Below are 25,133 nucleotides of genomic sequence, written 5' to 3'. Positions count from 1 at the left end.
GATCTGATAGGAAATTTAGGGGACAGTGACTTGATATTAATGGGAGAAGAACAGCTCAGAACAACAGAGAATGGCTTACTGGTTGCACAACTCCAAGAACATAGTCAATGCCACTGAAACACACATGTAGATATTGTTGAATTGGTGTCTGTCCTACTGTGCCTACTCTCACCAACAATGAAATTCTGTTTGCAACCAAACAACAAGATGCTGGAAAGAAAAATACAATTGCTTTCTTTTGGTCCCTCAACATTCTGCTGTTGGAGGTTGTTGTTGTTATGTGCTGTTGAGTATGACTCATAGCAACCCTGTGAACAACAGAATCCTGTCCTATCCGGTCCGTCCTCATCACCTCTGACGTACTTGAGTCCATTGCTATAGTCACTATGTCAGTTCACCTCATTGAGGGTCTTTCTCTCCTTCACTGACCTTCCCCCTTCCGTAGAAAGATATCACTTTCCAAAGAATAACCCCGTCTAGCAACATGCACAAGTGTATGAGATGAAACTTCACCATCCTTGCCTCTACAGAGCACTCTGGCTGCACCTTCCTGAACTGTTAGAGTTATTATCTCCAAAAAGATCAACCTAACGTTTCTTGTTGGTATCTCACAGGTTAGGTTCATGCTTAGTGTGTTGCTGACGTTATCTCATTTAACCTGTGCTCAACATTGCGAGGCAGGCCCTTACTAAACCCTTTTCCCAGATAAGAACATTAAGTCTAAGCCAGAGGAAGCAATTTGCCATGAGTTGCCTCGCCAGTCAGTAACAGAGCTGTTGGATTTAAGAGTTCACATTCTTTCTTCTTTGTTACGGCAGTTGCAAATTATGAGCATTTCAGTAGCACCAGAGACAGCAGGCGAAGTCCCAGTGGAAGCTGGAGAGCATCCTGTTGCTGTCATTGGGTGCCACTGAGTCAGTTCCGACTCACAACAACCCCATGTCCTGTAGATCAAAATCCCGCCCAAGCCGGAGCCATCCTCACGGGCTTTGCAGTGCATATGTCTAGTACCTGCCTCTCCAGGAATGCACAGTCACCATCAACAGATGGCGCTTATCAGCAAGGGACGAGCTTGTGCAGGGAGCCCAGGGGACAGAACCACCGGCAGTCTGTGGTCAACACTGAAATGACCAGTTGTCCACAGTCTTCCCTTGGAATAAATGAGGTCTCGTGTCGTGTCTAGCTGCCTGTGAAAGACGCTAAAGAAATCATCAATAAGTGAGATACGGTCCTTGCTTACAAAGTTTACTGTGAGGACCTGTCCCCTCATCATTTCTTGCCCTTTGTTACTATAAAGGGAGAGATGATGACATATACGGAACTCATGCTTGCTTGTTTTATACTCAGTTGCTTTTAGAAGAATGAGACATTCAGATACTCAGGTTTGGTGACCAAATTTCTATACATAGGCAGTTCCTGGCTTCCAAAAAGATGCATTCCTAACTGTGTTTAAGTCAATTTATAGATAAGTCATGGCACAGGATAGGGTCACTATGACCAACTCAGTGGCACCTAACAACAACAGCTATACCAGATGCACAGGTTTCTTATTTAGCCCCACATTAGAGCAGGCAGGGAGCTCTGATGACCTAGTGGATAAGGAGCACTAATAATCCAAAGTCAAGTGGTTTGAATCTATCAGTTGCTCTGAGGGAGAAAGATGGGAAATCTCCTCATGTGCAATTTACAGCCTCTGAAGACCCACTGGAGAATCAGGTAGGAGTTAATTCTGAATAGACAGTAATGAGAGAGGTTTTAGTGCAAGACAGAATAGGGTGTTCTGATGGCACAGTGCAGAGCACGTTGCACTGTTAACCAAAAAGGTCAGCGGTTTGAATTCATCACCTGATCCATGGGAGAAAGAGGAGCAACCTCTTCGCATTAGGATTTACAGCCTTAGAAACCCAGTGGAGGGTGGCTGTGAGCTGGACCTGACTTACCAGTGGATGAATGCAAGAAAAGGCTTACAGGCTTTTCAATTATTTAAAAGCAAAATGCACAGCAAGTGAAAGTGATTGCGATTAATTTGTTGTGAGTAGGGAGGGGCTGGCATGTTTACATGACATGAAAGGACAAATACAAATTGTCAGTGAGCTTACAGAGAGATGGTAGGGCTGGTACAGGACCAAGCAGTTTGATTGTTTTTCACAGGGTCACTATGAGTCAGAACCACAACAGCCTCTAACAACAAGCAGTTGTCATTAAGACAGATGTCTGTAACCTGGGACTTCCTGCATCTGAGACGGAAGAAAATGAATAAAGAATTGTTAGGTGATTGATTTATGTGTTTGCCCAAGGAAACAGAGTTTCGCTTCTGTGAAGATTTTGGGTTTGTTTTCCCACATTCTTTCCCCTCCACATTTCATTTCATGAGGACCAGGAGCAAGAAAAATACCAGGCTACAATCAGACCATCAAATTCTCGCAGCTTACACCATCCACTTGAGAAATCAACTTTATTTGATTTACTCAACCGAGGAACCACCAATCAACACTTTGCCCCTGGCCTGAGCCCAACGCTAATGCAACCTGGTCCCCTGAACGTAGTGAGTAACTGCCCTAGGCCTGCTTGTCATAAGCTGGATGAGTGAATGGATCCATCCACCCATCCAAAGGGGGTAGCTGAACCTGGTCCCCACACTTGGAAGGAAGACTATATCTATCTGAACACAATAGCCAGGCGAGGGGTCAGCCCCAGCATTCCCATCTTCCTCTCACCAAGGGAGATTGGAAGAACTCAGGGATTTAGGATTTAGGCTGCTGCTCTTCAAACAACTAGGATCACAGTGGAGATTGGAGATATCATTCCCCAATGCATTTTCGTCCAAGTCAACCCAAAAGTAAAGCTCACAGCCATGTAGTCGGTTCAGACTCCAGACTCACAGGGGCCGTCTAGGAGGTTCCTGAGACTGTAAATCATGACAGGAGGGGACTGCCCAGCTTTCTCCCAAGGATTTGAACCGAGGGAGAGATACAGACTCTAGGAGAGCAGTACAACTCCCCATGGACTATGCCACCAGAGCTCCTCGGCCGAGCCTCATCGGTGCTAAGTCAGAACTGAGCCATAACTGATCCCCCAGCAGGTTTCTGAAGCTATTTGCACCGGAGGTGGCAGCCCACATGTCCCCCCTTGGAGCAGCTTGCAGCTCCTGAGAGACACACTGCTCTTGTGTTAGCAGTGCATCTCACTCTACCCCAGGCCACCAGAGTTCCTGCTCAGCAGAGTTGTTGTTTGCCATCAAGTTGGAAAAGACTCATAGTTGACCCTCCACCAGGTTTTCAAAGGTTGCTATAAATCGCATGGGAAGAGATTGGCCATTTTTGCCCCAAAGAGCAGCTGGTAGATTCAAACCATCTGCCTTTGTGTTGGCAGCTCAATTCCTTACCCACTAGGCCACAAGAGTTGTTGTGTACCATTGAAGAGGAACTAACCAATAGGTGACACCCGCCCTCCAACAGTGGGTTTTCAGAACGAGTACACTGCACAGGAGGAGATGGTCTATCTTTCTCCCACAGAGCAGCTGGTGGATTCGAACCACTACCTTTGGGTTAGCAGCCCAATTCTCTACCACTGAGCCACCAGAGTTCCTAGGCCACTAGAGCAGTGACCATTTAATAACATTCTGTACAGCCCAATTCTCTACCACTGAGCCACCAGAGTTCCTAGGCCACTAGAGCAGTGACCATTTAATAACATTCTGTACACTCACCCCTGAGGGCAGCTGCACTCCTTCTTACTCTTTCTTAGACATTTCCTAAAAGTATAAAGAGAAGAACTAGTCACACATACGCAAAAATATTGAGAAGTTATCTTGTTGAGTTTTATTTTATTTTATTTTGTAAGAGTATTAACTTGATTAAAAATGGCTAGTCTGTGACAGAAAGAGATAAAAATGTCACCAGATGCACAGATGTCCTGGCTCTTCTGGGAACAGTCCAGATAGTAAAGTCCCCTCTAAGAGCTGCTGACCCACAGTTTCAGGGACAGTGAAAAGGGAAGTCCTGGGGTCTTCAAATATTCCACTCCCTTCAGGAAGAAGCACTGGAGTCTCCCGTGCCCAGAAGATTGGGGCTCCAGCTGGCTGGCTGAAGTCTCCTGAGCCGCAGGGGCTGCCCACCATGGATTTCCACAAGCGCTCTCTTCACCCCTGGATGCTGGATGGAGTGGGTGACAACGACAGACAACGTTGTTGTTGATTCTGGCACTTATTCTAGGCTCTGCGTTCTGCAGGGAAGTCTCCCCTCTTCCTCTCTGTGCCTTTGTGGGGTCCCGCGGGGTGATGATGCTCCGGCATAGCTTTCCCCCTTACACCCATTCCTAGCAGGGGCCACATCTCTGGGAGCCAGATCATCTCTGATCTGGGCCCTGAGGAGAGTGAAAGAGTGGCCCCTGTCCCCTTGCCAAGGGAGGTGCCACGCCACCAGAATTTATGCGCCAGCTTTCCTCGTACTAGCTTTTCCCAGGTTACCTCCCCACCCATTACTAGCCCATTAGTTGCCATGCGTGTCCCCTCGCTGTCACCAGCCCACACTGCCTCTTTGTTGCTCTGTGGCCCGCCTCTCCCCAACCAGGCACTAAGCTCAAACTTGGCTTTGTGAAATATTTCCTCCCTCTCTCCTAGCCCCACCCCACCGCCCAGCTCCCAGGCCGGAGCCTTTAGTAAAACAAACCCGCCAAAGGGAATTCTCGGATCTGTTTGCACAGCACGAGTGGGCCCCCGAGTTGCCTGGAGCCCCCTCGTCCTCCATAAACACACTTCCCCTCCTGATTGGTATTCAGTCAATACCTTCCTTTGCTGACCCTTCTCTGCTTGGCCTCCACGCTCTGCCGACAGAAGGGCTTTTGTTAACCGAGCCGAGGGGTGCAAACACCAGGGCTCCGAAGACAACCACGTCGACTTCAAAGGGGGAAATGAGTCATTGCTCCACGGGCGGCGGCCAGTGGGGGCGCGTCCCTGGCCGCTCCTCCTGGACAGGCTCCTCTGCGTCTTTTTGCAAACCAGACGCCATTGCCAGAGCCAGTCGCTGCTTTCATTGTTTCAAATTTGACTCCAAAACGTGAGCCAGAAGCCGGGGTCTGGTAAATAACTCTGGGGCCGCTGCTCTGGAAAGGATTTTGCTTGCAGCACCAAGGCTGGGCTGGGGGCACCCAGGCTCCCCCACGTCAGCTCATTTCATGGTCTGCGAGCATCTGAAGCATCCCAAACGCCTTTGGATCTTTGGATCGATACCCTCCTAACGCACACGTCCTCTCCTCTGCTGTCTCAGTTGGATGGTTCTGCATCTGAAAGCACCCCAAGGCTTCGGAGCCCAGGCTCCCCCAATGTCTCTGGCACACCATCCTGGCAGATGTTGGTCCATCTGAACTCTTCCAGAACGCAAGCTCGGGAAGTCTGCCCCACACAGATCCAAATCCACCTTCTGCCCACACTCATTTCTGCTTCTGGAACAAATCGGTCCCCTCGTGCTCATGACAGGCCCTCACAGATGGGAAGATTTGTTCCTGGGTTCCTCTCTTTTTCTTTTCATCACACCAAACAGCCCCAGGCTCCTTGACTACATGGCCTGTGAAATGGTTTCTAGAAAGTTCCCAATGTTACTGCTCTTCCACAGGGTGTGTTCAACGATTTCCCTACAATCACCCACAATAAAGCACAGCCCGCTGCTCCACTTTTCTGTGGATGTGCCCACTTCAACACATGCTAGGACAGAACTGACTGTCCCTTCTTCTGGAAAGGTGATCTCAAATCAGACAGATTCTCAGCTTGAAGTGAGAAACCCTTTCACAATAGATGCTGCCAAACTGAGTCTCCTCCAATCCCCAGGGAACTTTTTTGTTCTTACTTCCTCCATTGCGTGGGTATCACGTCCACTCCTTTCCAGTTCTGAGGCACTGAGGGCACCTCTCTGAACTTGCATCCAGTTCAATGACAAAAATTAGACATGGGGCAGGAGCCAGAGACTTGGGGTTCAGGGAGGTAGAACGGGGCTGTAGAAACATCAGTGAGTGCTGCGGAGCCTTCTGGAATACCAACACTAGCTATTTACTCAGATGTGGCAACCCCCGCTGCCTTTTTGGACTGCCCATGCCAAGCTAAGCTGCTGAAGTCCCAAAGTAATAAGCCATGCAGATATTTGAGAAAAGGTTTTTAATACTAAGAGACTGAGTGTAAAAGCTAAGATTAGGTTAAGCAGAGATTGGAACCAGTTAAGAATTCATGAAAAAAGTAATGCACCATCTCCAGGTGTTATTTCTTTAAATCTTCCATTCCTATAATTCACTAATTTAAATGTAATGAGATATATAATTCATGTTCATATTCATGCCAAGCTAATCTAATAAAGAGCTCTACATTATAGTCAACTCCTGGAAAATGCTTTGAAGAAAGAAGCCATAGACTGTTCCATTTATATGAAGTCACCACCTCACTTTCAGTCTATAAAAGTAAAGAAAGCAGAGGCAGCCTGATTAAAACCCTCTGGCAGCAGGCGTTATGATCTGCCACATCCAGACTGAGCTAAGATGTCATGGAGGGAGGAATCGGAGGAATCACTATGCCTACCAAGGGGAGTTTCTGGGCGGTGCAAACAGCAGTAGCTAACTGCAAGGTTGGTAGCTTGAAGCCTATCCATAGGTGCCTTGGAAGAAAGGCCTGGCAATCAATTCCACTGGTAACCATTGAAACTCCTATGGAGAGCATTTCCACCTGACACATGTAGGACCACTGTATGTCAAAAGTGGAGACTGGTTTTACCGCTTCCACCAAGAAGTTGGGCAACAGAACCAAGGACAGGTCCTGCTCTGAGCCAGGAAGCAAGAAGCAAGCAAGGATACAATCAGGGCCACACCATCAGTCCTCAACCCGAGCCCAGTCTGTGATCCTCCGCTGAGCCATAGTGAAAGGGAGAAGGCAAGCCCACCAGCTCAGACAACTTGTGAAAGCAGACACATTGTCTTCTTCATCCAAATGAAGGACCTGGATGAGGTGTTTCCAGCTACCCACCAAGCCCTGTCACTTCCAGAAGATGGTGTGCATTATAAGGGTCATCACAGCAGGTGACCAAGCTCCACATAAGTAACCCTGAATCCTCCCACCAGCCCTCATCCCCACTTTACAAGTAAAGAAACAGATACAGCTAAGCAGCTTGTCCAGAGTCCTTTAGTTAAAACCCTTTGGCAGCAGGTGGCATGAGCCCATGAGAAGATGAGGGCTCTGTGCAGAGCAGTCTGTCTATGGCCTGGAAAAGTTGGGAGAGCTGGCCAGGGGCCCTTTTCTTAGTGGGCTCTGGGAAGTGGGATGAGCCGGGGAAAGATGGGCACCTCCTCCGGTGTGATTTAAAGCCTCAGAATCCCAAAGAAGGGTCAGCTAGGAATTAGTTCCCACTCCACAGAAGTGAGATGAGATCTAGATTGGAGCATGTAATCCAGACAAGGAGAGACTAAGCTAGGCTTCCAATCATACAGTTCCTGTCCTCAAAGGGAAGGTAAAGCATGGTGTACCGAATAATGGCCCCCAAAGACAGCCACTACCTAAAGTCTGTGAGTCTGCAGTGTTATGTGGCAAAGGAGCTTTACAGATGTCATTAAATACAGGATCCTGAGAGGGGGGAACATATCCTGGATTATCCAGTACCTCAATAAAATCATCAGGGTCCTTAAAGGGGAAAAGGCAAGCAGGAGAGTCAGAGAAAGAAGATTGCAGCCATGAACCAAGGAAGGAAGGCACCATCCAAAAACTTGGGAAAGATAAGGAACAATTTCTGCCCTAACACTTCCAAAAGGAATGTGGCCATGCCAACATTTTGGTTTTAGTCCCATATGGTTCATTTTAGGCTTCTAACCTCCAGACTGTAGGATAATAAAGTTGTGTTGTTTTAAGTACGTGGTAATTTGTTACAGCAGCAATGAAAAACCCATAAACAGGCAAAAGATATGGAAAGACTTTTCAGAGAGGAAGATATCTGGATAGCAGCAGACACAAGAAGAAATGCTCTAAATCACTGACAACTCAAAACCACCATGAGATACCATCTCACTCCAGTAGCAGTGGCAAAGTTTAACACAATAGCAAGCAATGAATTTTGGAGAGGATGTGGAGAGAGAGGAATTCTTACACACTGTTGGTGGGATTGAAAATGTTACAACCACTCTGAAAGGCAGTTTGGTGTTTCCTCAGAAAGCTGAACATAGAAATTCCATATGAGCCACTGCTTGGAATATACTCCAAGAAAATGAGAACTGAGGCACAAATGGAGACTTATATACCAATGGTCACAGCAGTGTTATTAACCATCACCAGAACAAGGAAACAACTCAAAAATCCAACCACAATCAAATCGATTGAAAAATTATGGTACATTCACATGATGGAATACTACACAGCATGCAGGAGCAATGATTTTGTAAATCACTACCTAACCTGGGAGGGACTGGAGAGCATTATGCTGAGTGAACTAACTCAGTCTCATAAGGACAAATACTGTGTAAGAACATTTATTAGAAATAGATAACTAGTAAAATGTGTGTGAGGAACTAAGGGGAGAAGAGGAGCCCTGCAGTAAGGATGGATAGGGTCGCCCAATTTGATATGTGGAGGGAGAGATGGTTAAGGAAATAGGAAAGATTCAGTGTGAAAAACAACGTATTCAAACTTTTTAAGTAAAACATTATTAAAGTTTGTATTTTTTAAAAAAAGTACAGACAGAAAGACTTGCCTTCAGCAATGACCCCCTCTCCGTGCAGGCTCCTGGCCAGTTAGGAAAAGCTCTGTATGTCATTATCTTTGAAGGTAAAAACAGCTCAAACCCCATTAGACTGTGATGAGTAGCATCGGACAAAGGCATGCAAATTCTTTATTAGCTTGGACACGTCAGTGAACATCAGCAAATCTCAAGTTGCTTCATTAAGATGTAAAAAATAAATATGTATGTTTGCTGGTGGCCTCTGTCAAATCAGCTCCCGCTCGTGACAACTCATGGTGTCGAACAGACTGAAATGCTGGCACGTTCAGAATCATTAGTAAGTACGAAGCCAGTACCGTGGCAACTTTGTCAATCTATTGTCTTGCAAGTTTCCCTCGTTTTCACTGACTGTGCCATAGACTCAACTCCCAGAGCAGTATCTATTAGACTCAGAAACTATCAGCCGGTGTTGACCATCAAGGCCCAGCTCTGAGCTGACCCCATATAGAAGGCAGCGAGTGCTGCTTTGTGTTTGAGTCACACAAAAAACAACAACCGCAAACAAAACAAAACAACCCAAAGTAAAATATAGCTGAGTTAGCACATTTTGCCACATGGCACACACTGCAGAGCTGGAGGAATTCCCTCCATTTCTGCTTGGGGTTCCCCAAGCTCAACTGACATTTGGCTAGCAACCTGGAGTGAAAATAGATGCACCTGTGCATCTCAGCTTAAGAGGAGGTGCTGACTCGGAGTTGTTGGATCCTGGTCCATTTTGATAAAAAGTTGTGTCATTCAAGCCCTAATATGTGCGAATCATCATCATGTCACCTGTTCTCAGACACTCATCAACTCAAATCTGTCTCCACCAGGCTATAGGTCTTTGTTTCCTCTTTGGTTCCGTTCTGCCTTCCCTCCCATCCTCGCTTTACTCACAGTAAAAGGTCTTCTGGCCTCCCAGGAAATGGGGTCTTAACTTCACAGCTCCCTGTGACCACCATCTCTGCTCTGTTTCAAACAGAGGGATACTCCAGGTCTGTTTCTACCAAGAATCCATCTAACCCACAGCCAGAGATTACCCATTCCATGAGCCAGTACTGTGCTCTTGAACATCTCTAGCCCCTAATTCAAGGGCAGATAAAGCAAGAATCAGCAGGAAGTACCAGGTCCACCAAAGCCAGACCAAAAAGCAAAGCCCATTTGTGCTGGTGAAACAGATCTGGGTGAACCAGAATCTGTGCCCAGTCTGGTAGGGCTGGCAGGGCAAAAGATATAAGGAACGTCATGGGAGCTTGGGCAAAAATGCAAACCACTGCTATAAGGGCAATGAAAAAGCCACCATCAATCCCACCTGGAGAGGGAAGAAATAGGGGACAGTGACAGGAAAATGTCATTCAAGGAAAGCCAAGAAGAGGCATCTGAGGCACACATGGACATGCCTAAAGCTGGGAGGAATAAGATGGGTCCTGCGCGTGGGGTGGTGCAGGAAGGACGGACAGCTGTCAGCCTCCACTCCTCACCCTGCTCAATCACCTTCTGAGGCTCCCTTCCTCCCTCCCCTCTTTCCAGATACCCCATACTAGAACTCAGAGCCTGCTTACACCTCCTTCCTAGCCAGGATGCACATAACACTGTGTCCCTGTTCACAGAACAATCCACATTTCCACCCATCCCCTGCATCTGCCACTCCTTCTACCAAGAAACCCCCTGCATCCTTCAAAACCTGCCTTAAAACCCATTTCCAAAGACTCCCAGGCAATCTTTATCCCTCCTTCTCTGTTGCGGTTGTTATTAGGCATCATCGAGTTGAGTACAATTCATAGCAACTCTATGAATAAAAGATCTGAACCCTGTTCTATCCTGCACCATCCTCACACTTCCTTCTATCCTGAAAAGGCAGTATAGCATACTGAATAAGACCACACCCTTCAGAGTAAGTAACACTCCCTGGGTTCGAATCTTGGCTCTGCCGCTACCTAGTTATGGAACGAATTAACAACTCTAACTCAATTCTCCCAACAGTAAAGTGGGGAAAAGAGCATCCATCTGGTAGGACGATAGCAATTAACATGAGAAAATATGCATAAAACCTTTAGCACAGTGCTTGTCACACAATAAGTGCTTAACAAATGACAACTATACTATAAATTATCATTTACTTTGGTATTAAACTTTATTTTTTAAAAGATTTGTTAGCTCAAGTGGTTTACAATGTTCTGCTTAATTGAAAAGATATCTCTTATCTTTCTTCACTTTTCTCTATTTTCCAAACATCCAGTATCACAGCAACATTATTTGTATCATTTTGTTGTTGCTGTTAGGATCACAACATGGATGGACTATAGCACCAGAACTCCTTTACAATTTTTAAATTTTTTTTTCTTAATTCCTCATCTCCCTGAAAGTGATTCACAACAGCCTCTCCTGCACACTCTCCTCGCTAGTCAAGATCCTCTCGACTGAGAATTCAGCAAGTCCCGGGCCAACATTTTTAATGCTGCAGGAGCTGACCTAAGAGTGTTCATTCCTCTGAGCCCCTCTCAAACCTTCCCAGCAGGATGCTCTGAAGTTGTTGGCATGCTCCTGGGGCCCACATGGTGACCACACTCCCCCCTCCAGCCTTCCTTCAGTTTCTGCTGCCCTTGGCTGTCCACGTTTGTAAAGGCCTGTGGTTCTGAGCCAGCCAGGGCATAGTCAGACTCAAAGCTCAGGCTGAGCTGGCCACCGTGTTCAGGGCACCGCTCCATGCTGGGCGCAGCCGTCCACTCGGCTGTCCTGCAGACGTCAATCTCGACCGGCTGGCCGTCCCCTTCCACTGAGGCTCTCGTGCAGGCCCAGTGGGACGCTCGCCTTTTTCTCTCCAGCCTTGACAGCAGGCGCAGATTTAATGATTGGAAAGCACTTTGAGAGACCAGAGTGCTCTGTAATTGCCAGCTCATAATCTCCAAATTGTTCTCTGCATGGCTGCAGGAGGTAAAGTGTGGGCTCTCAGGGTCTTTGCTTAGCATGGCTTGCACACTGGAGCCAGGCCAGGCAGAATGGAGCAGGCAGTCGACCCCAAAGGGGATCCCCACCGAAGACTCAATAAGCACACTAGGGAACAAGGCTTCTCAATTGACAGCGTTAACAAAGCTGATTTGGGGCACTTCCCTTGCCGGCTGGGTTAGGGTCTCGGATAATATGGCTCTGGAAATCCGCACTTAATAACCTCTTCCAGATAACACTCACTCACATCAAAGTCTGAATACTGGTGGGTGGGTGTGAAGTCAGGTTCAAACCCCAGCTCTGGCTCTTACTGCCAAAGATCTCAGGTAAGTTACATGACCATAGGCTCACCAGATGCTGAAAGACTTAACACACACACACACACACACACACACAAATAAACAAACCACCAAACCCACCACACACCCTCCCCATAAATTCATTGCCCTCAAGTTGGAACTCACGGCTGACTGTCCGGCAGGTTTTCAAAGGCTAAATCACAAGAGAGATTTCCCACCTTTCAACAAGGGAGCTGCTGGTGGGTTCAAATTACCAGAGGGGCACCAACTGTGGCTCAGCAGACACCTCTGCCCACTAGGCTACAGGACTTTCCCTAAAAAACCATATACTGTCTAAGAGGTTTTCCAGTCAAAGCTTCATTTGATTGATTATTAATGCCAATAACATCTTAGACATAACATCTCACAGAAATAAGCTCATGAACTCTCTTTCTGGGAGAGAAGGGAGACCTTGACTCTGTGGCACATAACAACAACAAGGAGTAATGGAGCTCTGGTGGCTTAGTGGTAAGGATCTGCCCTGCCAACCCGAAGGCAGGGGGTTCAAGTCCACCAGCTGCTCCACAGAAGAAATGTGGGCAATCTCCTTCTATACAATTAGGTTGTTATTGTTGTGTACCAATGATTCAGAAACAACCCATAGCTGACCCTCCCTCTGGTGGGTTTTCAGAAGCAGTTAATCGCACGGAAGGAGACTTACCATCCTTCTCCCTTGGAGCAGCTGGTGGATTTGAGCTACGTACCTTCAGGATGGCAGCACAGCTTCTTGCCACTAGGCCACCAAGAGCTGTACATACAACAGTGATACTGCCTCCGAAAACCGACTGGGGGGTCAGCTCTGAGTCAGTTTTGACTTGACGCTACCCAACAACAAGAAGTAATGAGAGAGCTTTGGTGGTCTAGTAGTTAAGGAGTTGTGCTGCAGTCCCAAAGGTGGGCAATTCAAACCCACCAGCTGCTTCTCAGGAAAAAGATGGGTCATCTCCTCTCACGGGATTTAGAGCCTCTGAAAACCTGCTGTGAATCAGTTTAGACTCAATAGCAATGAGTTTAATTGAAGGCAGAATGAGGGCGCTCTGGTGGCATAGCCTGTGGGAAGCTGTGCTTCTAACCCAAAGGCAGCACTTTCCCACAGTTCCACTCCACCAGTGGCTGCAGAAAGAGACAGAAAACTCTTCCCACGGGCTTTACAGCTTCCCATAACCCGCAGGAGGCGCAGCACTGTGTTGGTTCCACCTAGGCCATGAACTGGATATTTTTTTTTTACAAGAGTGATGAATGGCACGGAGAGATGGCCAGTGGCAGTCTTGGCAGGAAGGAGGCCCTGGCTAGGAGAGGGCTTGCACCTGGGACTAGTCTTCACGTCATGGTATCTTGCACACCTTGGCTGGTTCCGTTCCACTGCTCTGCTGCTTAGAGTGGCCGTATCACAATATCGAGGTCACCTTCCTTCTTCGGGTAATTTTCCTTGGAGGCAAGACAGATCCATTTTTAACAGCTCTTCATTTCAGCAGAGAATGCCCTCCTGCCTCTGGTGGGGGCTGGGGACCAGGACGGGAAGGGAAGCTTTGTTCTTCTGACCGGTGCTGACAGTTTAATTAAACCCAGCTTGAGACGGGGTCGATAGGGTCAGGCATTCTTCAACAGGGTTTGTGCAAAATCTCACATCCGCACCTTCCGAACCACAGGGCCCTGTTAATGAGTTATCCCTGTCCTTACAGCAGGGATATAAATAAGGAGGAATAAATGCCCTGGGCTGCCCTTAATCACCCACCCCTACCCCTTCCAGGCCCAGCACAGACACAAAAGGTTGAGCTTGTCCAGATGCATACAGGTTAGGAGGCTAAGAAGAAGCCCAGAGGAGTTAGGTTTTGATGAGCAGTTGCAGGATTAGGAATGAGTAAAAGAAATGTCCTAGTGATCTCGAGCTGCTGTAACAGAAAGACCACAAGTGAGTGGCTTTAGCAAACAGAAGCGTATTTTCTCACGGTGTGGGAGGTGGAACGTCTGAATTCATGGTACCAGCTCTAGGGAAGGACCTTCTCTTCCCATCATCCCTGGGGAAGATCTTGGTCTGTTTGCAGTTTCTACTCTTCAATTCCTTTCTGACCACATGCTGTGTGTCTTCCCCTTCATTTGTGCTCACTTGTTGGCTTAATCTTAAAGGAGACTGATTTAAGACACATCTGCATTGATACTGTCTCACCAGCATAACAAAGGAAAGCCATTCCCCAACATGATTATGATAATCATAATCGTGCCTATAGGGATAAGGATTTACATCACACATTTTAGGGAGACATCATTTAATCAACAACACGGAAGGACTGGAAAACAGAAGGAGAGCACTCTCCCAGAGCTAGGAGGATGCAGCCTGGGCTCCACCACACGTCCAGTTCATTCTAACTGCTGCAAGAGAAGTACGCAGGTTTCAGATCAGTCCCTTTAACCCTAAGCCTCAGAGAGAAGCCATGAAAACAACAGCTTTATGTTTTCTGTTGTGGTTGGTTCTTAAGGAACCAAATCCAGGTAGCTTGTCACGAGGGTGTAACCAGACAGTGAAGCATCTGCCCTCTCCCACTCCAACTTGCTGATCAGTCAGAGAATAGAAAACAATGTCCCAAACGCACTGATGATTAAGGTAAGAACCTCCTGAAGAAGAGAGACAGCCCTGCACCTATCTGCTGGGCACGCCACATCAGTTTTTTTCAGCACCTAGAGCAGTGCCTGGAGAGAGAGATCAGTTGACCCAGTGGACAGAAAGCGATGCTACCAAGCCAAAGCTGGGTGACTTCTAATCTGCGGCCCTCGGGCCTGTCTTTCATTGTTTTTGTTCAGACATTCCTCTATGTCGTATAGCCCTGGTGTACAGGTCACTTGTGGTTGCTGTGAGGCTGAACACTGTGACACTGATGTGTCAAATGTGTTAATGGTTGGCTACCCAATGCAGACAGAGAGTGGGGTGGAGCTCCCCCTGCCAAGCTTGGAAGAAGGAGTGGCATCCACTTCCATAATAGCTTGCCTCTGGAAAACCCTATGAACCTGGAGAGAGGATGAAAGGCACCCAAGCGTCGAGGACTCTCCTTCATAGGGTCGCTATGAGTCACCTGCTACTCAACGGCACTTAACAATAACAACAACAACAACAGTGCCTGACCCATAGGAGGACAACAGAATAGGCAAGGAGGTGGATAATAGGTGGGTGGGTGAGTGGGCGGAATACAGAGACCAACAGATGAGTAAGGGAACAGATGTGTGGTGGGTGGGTTAACAGATGGGTACAAGTGGGAGAGTAGATGGATGGGGGCTGGGTGGGGGACATAGATAAGATAGACAGGAGGAAGGACAGATGAGGGGATGCGTGAGGAATAGAGGATGAGTGTAAAAGGGGTAGACAGGATGGAAGTAGGCAGCAGATGAATGGTATATAAAAATGAAATTCTTTCTCTTTTTTTTAATTAATTTTAATGAAAGTTAACAGAGACCGGATTTTCATTCATCCATTGTTGCATTTATCTTCCTGCCCACCACTTCCCCTAATTCACTCTTCTCTTTGAAAAGTAAAAGAAACATTCTTTCATTCTTATAAAAAATTAAATTCTTATATATTATAAATTCAGCTAGCAGGGGTTCAAATTTGTCTCAGCCCCTCAGGTATGTCACAACCTCTCTGAGCTTCAATTTCTTCACCTGTAAAATGGAGGAAATACTGAGCTGGTAAAGCTATTCTGAGGATAAAATGACATGATTTCAAGTCATTCTATATGAGCCCAGCACAGAGCAAAATCTTCAGTTCGTTCTAACCATCACTAAAGCGACTTCAATTCCAGAGACCTTTCCAGTGGTCCTGGGGAGAGGTGGAGGGAGAAGGCAAGGGCAGGGGCCCTGCTGCAGGGGCTCCAGTTCCCTCCAGCTTTAGAAAAGGAACAGCATACAGCCAGGGTGGAGGTACTACAAAGAGACACAGGCACAGGTAACTCCTAAGAAATATTTCCAGGGGCAACATTACCCACTAACTTCCTGTTTGCCTTCTTCAAACTGCTTGGGGAGTTTCCAAAAGTATACAAAAGCAGATTCCCCCTCATCAAAGTCCTGATCCTGTGTAATGACTGTCCCACCCTGCCACCCACAGAGGTGGCCAGCAAGCCCAGCCATGGCTCCTTCTGCTTCCTCCCCAGCTGCACCTATTGGGAGAGGTTAGGCTGAGCCACCACAGACAGTTCAAACCTGGAGGTAACGGAGGGGCTATGGTGCCTCTGAGAGTCAGGTTTATGAGTGCGACTCATCTGACATGTACTAAGCGCCTACCAGTCATCAGGGAGCTCAGGAGACCTAGTGGTAAGAGCCTGTGCTGCAAGCCCAAAGGCAAGTAGTTCAAATCCACCAGCTGCTCCAAGGAACAAGGATGAGCAGTCTCCTCCTGTGTGATTTAATGCCTCTGAAGAGAGTGACCCGATATCACATAACCAGCATTTGCATTAGCTGAGACTACAGCGGTTTCGCATTCCTTAGAAAAACCCGAGATTTCCCACCATAAAGATAATAGATGATTCTTACAGAACATCTGGGAAACAGAGAAGGGGGGGAATCACTCAGAGACAATCCCTGTTGGCAGTTTGCAGTCATTTCGTACGCATTGTTTGACATACTTGTGGTTGTATCAGACATACTTGTGGCTATATCATTAGTAAAATTTTGCATCCCGGCTTTTTAGATTATAAACATTGATCTGCATTACTTTGCATCTTTCAGTAAGGTCATTTTTTGATGAGTATATGAGCTTTCGTCAAGTAAATCTACCATATTTCACTTAACCATTCTCTTAGTGGTGGCTATTTAGGTGATTTCCAACATTTTAATGTACTAAATAATGTTACAATGAACATTTTTATGAATCCCCTAATGTGAGACGTCTAAATCAAGGAGTAAGTCCATTTTAAGGTTCTTTATGAACCCTCAAAAAGCCTGGTGTCTAACTCCAGCCCTATCACCAAATTTGCCCATAATATAAGGCAAGTATCTCCTTTTTGAGCTATAAGCCCTGCAGCTAGCCCAACGCTGATAAGAACATTAGCAAAGAATAACCGCTAGCAAGATTTTTAGCTTGCAGGATCAACAGAGACAAAATCAACTGAAATGTGGACCATACCGTCTATGACACACCTTATCCAGCACAAGTGGTCTCTCTCAAATTTATTTTCATGCTGTTTTAGCATAACTGCCTTTGCATGAAAGTCCATAATTTGTTCCAGATGAAAAGGATTAGTAAAGGATCCATCCAAAGCAGAGGGAAGGTCAACAGGTGAGAAACCAGCAATGCAAGCATTACCTCACTCTTACCACACCTACTAAGGGACAGTGTTCCACCCTTAGTGCCTGTAGAAGGAATGAATTCTATAATGTGGCTGAACCAAGTGATTCCACAAGACCCAGAACCACCCATCAGCCCTGAGGTGACCTCCTGACCTAAATGAGCAAATCAAATTCCTTCTCCCAGAAAACAGGAGTTAGACACTCAGAGGCTGTGACAATCTGCACTCCAATATCCAGAAGGAATTCCAGATGTCCCAGAAATCTATCTATTTTCTATGAGGACAAGTTGTACCTCATTTCCTGTCCTGGGGAGTCCCAGTTGGCTGATTGGGTCTTTACCATACCTTCTATCCACCTTTACCATCACCAGCCTCTGTTCTTGGAACCCAGAATGCAACAGTGTTCCTTAGCCAGACCAACTGGTGAACACAGCAGAAATGTTTTGGAATGCCAGATGGTCAGGTCAATTAAAGAGGAGTAGAAGTGGACCAAAAAATATTAGCAAATACATCTTTAACACTTGCTCCTAATTTCTTCCCTATAACCATCTCCCAGGTGACAAATTGTGAGTCCAGACATCAAAGACAAACAACTAGATCAATGTTAAAAGTTCACGGAATCATATTTCCCCTTCTGAACACAGCCTGAACTAGAGGAAGAGGGCGTCATGGTGGCTGCTCCAGCGAACTTAGGACTTTGGTAAGTGTCCGTAAGAGACTACCCCAAAGGCCTCCCTGTTAAAGGACTTGCTCATATAGTTGAGATTATGAACGTCAAAAGGGAGCTAAAGAAAAGTCTTCCTTCACCTCGGCTAAGCGGGAAGTATGCTCCTGGATAAAAAATGTCTCCTCCCGGGAGTTGGGAAATGATGCCTAGAAAGAGAAGGTAGCAAATGTTAGGGGGAAAGACTCGCTCCAGAATCTGGAAATATTCTCCAAAGGACCACTTAGTTTTCCATTATGGGGCCCCTCCGTTGACTCCAGCTTGCTTCCTCCCTATAGGGAACACCCCTGAAAACCAACAGATGGAGACACTCAGCATCTGTTCCAACCGCTAAAAGCACACACCACCAGCACGAGTCACACAAACCCTTGTCCTCTTCGGTGACTCTTCTGTCCCTAAGATGGGCTGACTCCCACCAGCCTTTGCTTATGATCCCATCACTGAGTTATTTATTAAAGCATATGCATCCTTTACTCCAAGACTTCTGTGCAAATACAACAAGCACTGGATTGGGAGTCCTAAGTGGGGCTCATCGTACTCTGGGAAAGTCATCCTTTCAACCTTGATCCTCCCCTGCAGCAGCTCTTGCCAGTACCCAAGGAGCCATGGTCCACAGCGGTGTTCAACTTCACGTCAGTACTGCCCACACTCCCCAAAAGCCCACCAGCAGGCCAAGACACTTCACATGAACATATCAACTTATCCTGCTCACAGCCCAACAAAGCACCGTCAATAAAAAGAGGCTCTCGGAGTTAAACTAGGCTGGTGGCCTAATGGCAAGAAGCTGCACAGCAATCCCAAAGGTTCACAGTTTGAATCTACCAGGTGCTCCGCGGAAGAAGGATGGGCAATTTCCTCCCGTGTGATTTACTTCCTCTGAAAACCCACCAGAGGGTCAGCTAGGGTCGGTTTCGACTCGACAGTATGTTGCTGTTGTTGTTGTTAAGTGCCATCGAGTCGTAGGCGACTCATAGTGACCCAATGAACAAAAGACTGGACTCCTGTATATCTTTCCTCTTTTACACAACAACAAGAAGGGGTTAAATTATCCTTAGTTACACCAAAGCAACTAGAACCCAAATTCCACACACACAGGCCAAGTAAGCAGCTGTCCTCAAGTCAGTCACATACTATCCTGGCTTACTTGAGGGACACAGGTGGAAGGTGGACTTAGTGGCAGAGGGAGAGAGAGAGAGAGAGTCTCTTGTGGAACTATCCTTATCTTTTACCCCTACAAGCAGTTAAAAGGCCATAGCCAAAATGTCATTCTCCACCTCTCTACCCCCTAAAACAAAAAAGATATGACTAGAAGTGATCCCAGGCAAAGGGCTAGAGGTTTGTGGATTGAGATTCACATGAGAGGTCTTGGACATTTAAAAATAAACAAGAGAGTATCAAAGCAAATACTCAGAGCCTGATGGCAGTGGTCCAACATGCTTGTGCTCTGAAGCCCGAATGGTGGAGGACCATGGGTCTATCAGAAGGGAAATCAACGGACCAAGAACAGATGAGGGAGAGAACTATTTGAAAGGAATATATAATTAGGTATTACTTTCATGACAAGAGTCCAGAATGAGAGCGGCATGAGGGAGTTGACTGGGGGGGAGAGGGGGGCAGTGTATAATAATGAAAGAATTTTTGTTTACTTCTCAAAGAGAAAAACCAATTTCCAGGGGGGAAGGTGGGCAGAGAGGAAAATGTTCAACAGTGAATGAATGGAAATCCAAAATCTCTATAAACTTTCATTAAAATCTCAATTAAAAAAATTAAAAAAAAAAAAAAAAGACTGCCCAGCCAGGGCAGACATTGAGAGCTTAGCAGAAGGGGAGGGGGAGAATCACAAAATGAGAACAAAAGAAAATATGCTCAAAATTAGTTTTCTTTTATGAGACACAAAGCTGTGATGACCCTTGCAAGAATCAGCTGAGAGGGAAGGAGCAGAGAAAACAAGACGCTAAAGTCAACAAGAGGTGACCACTAGGATCACTCTACGATTGAAGGCTGGCATCATCAGGACAAGTGTCCCATCCCCAAGCATCCTGGCACCAGCTCTGTCAGAGACAGCACACAGAAGGGGATACAATGCACACAGAACTGCATTCTTTCAAGTACTTGACACAAGGCAAAACCCCACCCAGCACAACAAGAGTCTTTCCTATCGAAAGAGCCTGGCCTTTGATGCTCCACCCCACGGAAAGCATGCTAGTCACAGTCAGGCAAAGTCCATGCCCCTCTAACCAAACACTGGCCCCCCCCTTAGGGTGAGGACTGAGACCCCAGAAAGAACTTGAGGTCATCCAGCGGCACTCACAGTCTCGATAGAGCCTGATTGTTCTGGAACAGCAGTTCTGGTAACATGTGCAGCTGGTTCCGGTTCAGTCGTCTGAAAAAGAGAAGAGAAAGAAGAGTTGGAAGTTGCCTAGACATCTAGGAAATCAAAAGAACTTTTCAAACAGCACAGGATGCGGTCAGAAGGCGCAGGTTCTAGTCCCAGCAAGATCAATGTGAGACCTTAGGGAAATCATCACCTTTGGGCCTCACTTTTCTATAAAGAGGGAATCCCACTCTCCAGCCCAGGAAGGGTTGTTGTTAGGTGCCATCAAATCCAGTATGATTCATAGCAAGGCTGTTAACAACAGGCCTGAACCCTGTCCTATCCTACGTCATCCTCACAATCTCAGATACACTTGAGCCCATAACTATAGTCACTGTGTCTATCCAACTCGTTGAGGGTCTTCCTCTTTCACTGACCTCCACCTTTCCAACCACATCCCTCCTCCAAGGAATAGCATCTCCTAGCCACATGCCCAAAGTATGAGAGATGAAGTTTGCTGTCTTTGCCTCTTGCTGCATCATTTCCAAGACATTTCTATTTGTTCTTTTGGCAGTCCATGGGATATTCAGTACCCTTCTCTAACATCACACCTCAAAGGCATCAATTCTTCTATGATCCTTATTCATCTTTGTCCGGCTCTCAGATGCATAGCAAGTGATTGAAATGACCAGGCCTGAATCAGGCACAGTCTTCAGACTGTCAGGGAGGTTAAGAACAGGATATCTGCGAAAGATCCTAGCCAAGAGTCGGCTGTTAACTACTGTGGTAGTCAATAAACACAGCTCTTTTCCTCCTGATATTTCCTCCCCTATCCACTGCCATCATCACTCTATACCTGTAAGATTCTTGTCATTTATAAGGCATTTATACAAATATTATCTTAGTTTGTGAGCTGGATAACTGACTATACTTGAAATGTGAGAAACATCCAAATGAGGTAAGATTGGTCACACAGTTCTGATTCTTAATTGCTTTCATCTACATTTGGCTCCAAGACTGAGCAGTAACTTCATTTTTTTTATTGTTAGCTTTGGATTGTCTTTAAGAAAATAAAAATAGCTTTGTTGAGATTATTATTATGAAAATGCATCCTTGCTTAAAAAAATAAAAAAAGGAAACACCTTCAAGACTATAAGAAAAAGTATTCAGGGCCTGCTTTCTTTCCCCACTCAACTATTTATAAATATCAAGCAATAGAGAACAGCCTCTTTATTTTTTCATAACTGTATATGACCAAACAATGTTTCAGAGTGAGATAGTTATTACACAATATAAAAACAATAGCCTCCTATTTAAAATTAGTGACTGTAAACCTATTTGGTTTTTATTTAAGGCTCTTGTTTAGAGTCAACAAGACCTCTTGGAGGGCCCTTGTATTTAAAAGTTGGCCCTGAGAGGGATTATATTTTAATGCCTTGTTACTAAATTTTGGTGGAACTTTCTTTTAAGACTATAGCACTTTTGACAATTTGCTGTGCTGAGGTAATCTGGGTTTGCTGTAACACATTTGGGGTCTCAAATGCCATAATTGAACAACTGTGTCATAGGTGTGTCAAATACCATAATGACTACCCATCGTGGGCAGTGTTTTTGGAGCTCCCAGATTGATTCAGGTTTGGAAGCAGAAGTAGCATCCATTTCCTAAACCACATGCCTCTGGAAATTCTATAAACTTGGATAAATGACAATAGTTATATAAAGGCTTCAGGCCTTTTTGTTGCTGTGAGTCATGCTCGACTCAACGGCAATCAACAACAGACCTATTTAACGAGTTTTATTTTTATAAACATCAAGTTTGAAAGCATTTTCTATGTATTTCCACACTATTTTATCCTTTTCTACTGTGGTGACAATTCAATCACAGTTTCCATGTAGTTTTGTCACTGTAAAGGAAGACTGATAAAATTACAAGTAAGTGCTACTACTTGAAGTCATAAAAAGTAACTTAGATGGCTAATTCTGACAAAGACACCAGAATTCAATTTTTTTAATTTTTTCAAATATTGGTTTGGCATCACATATTCCAATGTGTTTCCATAGTCAAAACAATGGGCATAAAACAGACACAGAGAGGAAAAGGAAAGAATTTTTGAAGCATTGGCTTCTTCTAGGACTAGCTTGCGATGCTGCTCATAGGATCTCTGTGAGTTGTAATCGCTCAATGACACCTAACAGCATTTCACTGTACTTTCTAGGAGAATTTGTTATTCCTTTGATGGTCATATGGTTTTCAGTCTCATCTGATGGTATGTCATTGTTGATGTTGTTTGTTAGGTATCATTAAGTCACCTATAGCAACCCTGTGAACAACAGCTCTGAACTCCTGTGCCATTTCATCAACAACATAAGGTTGTAGGATTTCAATGAAAAAAGGTCTAACTAAAATTAAAAAAAGAATTCTTCTTGCAAACTCACATTGCTGTCAAGTCAGAACTGACCATAGCTGACCCTCCACTGGATTTTCTGAGGCTATAAATTGCATAAGAGGAGATTGCCTATTTTTATACCTCAGAGCAGCTGGTGGATTTGACCTGCTCACCTTTGGGTTGGCAGTGAAACTCTCTATCCACTAGGCATAATCCCCTGTTTTTCTAATGCTCTCATGTATTTGCCTGTGTATGCAGGGAGCAATGTTATGCAATCAAACACATAACTTCAAAGAATCAAATGAAAAGTTGACTTTATTTAAACTAGAAACTGAACATATTTTAAATATCAAACTGTAATTTCTTCAGTTGTAAAGGAAAAGATAATACATCTTCAACTTAAAGTCTTAGTTTTTGTTTCTCTTCAGAACTTTCACTTATTCAAAACTTTTATTTCTTATAACTTCTCATTATTTTTCAAAAAAGGCAATTGCTTTATATTTTCTCTTGTAGAAAAATGAAAGATTTACTACACTAAATAGTGTTATTATATTCATTTAAATGGAACTACTGCTTCCACTTAACCTATCTGAATTAAGTCATATTCCAATTCAGGGTAAATTGAGAGGCAATTCCCCTACCAAACATTGAGGTAAATTGCAACAGATTTTCCAAATGAAAATCTACTCTATCATTATGAAATATAGTAGAAATAACTTCTAAATGCGGTGTATTTATTAAAATACCAAGAGTATGGATAAACCTTGAAGTTTTTATGGATCATAAATGTGGGCATTTTAAATGAACACCTGTAAGATTATGATTGCACTATAATTCTCAAATGTCTACATGAAAGGAAAAAACAGACACAAATCTGTCTAGTTATTTTAAGAGATAAATGGCCCAGGTCAGATTTTTAGAGTCAGGGGGGATTTTGTTTTGTTTTCATCATTAAGTTTATGATCCATAAATAAAGCATCAACTTTAAATTGGCAAATGTTATTATGTTGCTGATTGCTGTTGAACTGATTCTAACTCATGACAAACTCATGTACAATTTCCCCACATAATTTAGAAGCCTGTGACCTTTCGGAAGCACATCACCAGGCCTGTCACCCAAGGAGTTTCTGACTGGGTTTGAACCACCAACCTTTCACCTAGTTGAGCACTTAACAAATAAATCTGTAAAAAGGAAGTGCAGCCAGAATGCCCCTTAGAGTCGAAGACGGCCTCACACACTCTGCGCATGTGGGGAGTCCCTTCTGTTGGGCACCATTGAGTTGGTTCCACGTCATTGTGACCAGATTGTACAGGAGATAGAAACCCTGGCCAATGCTGTGGCAGCCTCACAGTCTCCTCCTCCCAAGCCCAGTGTTGCAGCTCTTGTATCAATCCATCTCATTGTCTTCCTCTCCGTCACTGACCCTCTGCTTTTCCAAGAATGAGGTCTTTTTCTAATGACCGGACCTCCTGACAACACGTGCAGAGTGTGTGAGGCTCTCTTCAACTCTAAGGAGCATTTGGTGGCACGTCCTCCATTTTACCACATCTTCCTATAAGGACTGATGCCTTCTGATAAGACGTCCAAATACATGAGACAAAGTTTCATGTCTAAGAAACGTTCTGCCTGTACTTTCCAGGGAGATATTTTTCATTGTTCTGGCAGTTCACTATACTCAATATTCTTCACACAGAGTCCGAGACTACAAATCTTTACAGAAGTAGACTGTCACGTCTTTCTCTTCAAGAGTGGCTGGTGAATTTCAACCACCAACATAAATATAAAGCTGACTACTTAATCACTGCATCACCAGGAGTCCTTAAAAACTATACTCAAAACTCAATGCTGTAGAGTCAGAACCGATTCTACTGACCTTCCTTCGGGTTTTCAGAGGCTCTAAACTGCATGGAAGAAGACTATGTGTCTTTCTCCCAAGGAACAGCTGGTGGATTCAAACCATCTGCCTTTAGGTTGGAAGCACAGCTCTTTACCCACTAAGCCACCAGAGCTCCTTTTAAAACTATACTGATATTAGGGAGCCCTGGTGACCTAGTGGAAAGAAGCTGCACTTGAATCCCAAAGGAACACAGTTTGAATCCACCAGATGCTCCACTTGAGAAGGTGGGGCAATCTTCTCCTGTGCCGGTTAGATCCAGTTCAATGATACACTGCAACAACAACAACAAATAACCCAACCCCAAAACTATACTGTTATTAAAACAAACAAACACAAACACCACTATATTGTTAGTGGTGGTGTGTACCATCATGTCAGAACCAAACCAAACCTCCGGAGGGTTTTCAGAGGCAATTTTTTTTAAATTTTCTTTTTTTGCCTTATTCTTTTTTAAATTTAGTTTGTTTATTTTTCATTTCAATGAACATCTACAGAGATTTTGGAATTCCATTCATTCATTGTTGCACCCTTCT

General features: G+C 45.1%; 1 protein-coding gene across 1 annotated transcript in view; it reads right to left on the bottom strand.

Moving 5' to 3' along the window:
* The window catches only part of SLIT1 (slit homolog 1 (Drosophila)), a 209,187-nt gene that overhangs the window by 150,282 nt on the left and 33,772 nt on the right, over window positions 1-25,133 (bottom strand). The window contains exon 4 of the mRNA XM_006880074.1: window positions 20,313-20,384. Coding sequence (XP_006880136.1) covers window positions 20,313-20,384 — 72 coding nt within the window. The remainder of the gene's footprint in view (window positions 1-20,312; window positions 20,385-25,133) is intronic.

Source organism: Elephantulus edwardii, unplaced genomic scaffold (genome assembly GCF_000299155.1).
Source record: "Elephantulus edwardii isolate Elephantulus edwardi_28Jun2011 unplaced genomic scaffold, EleEdw1.0 scaffold00006, whole genome shotgun sequence".
NCBI lineage: Eukaryota > Metazoa > Chordata > Mammalia > Macroscelidea > Macroscelididae > Elephantulus > Elephantulus edwardii.
This window is presented reverse-complemented; position numbering and strand designations above follow the sequence as displayed.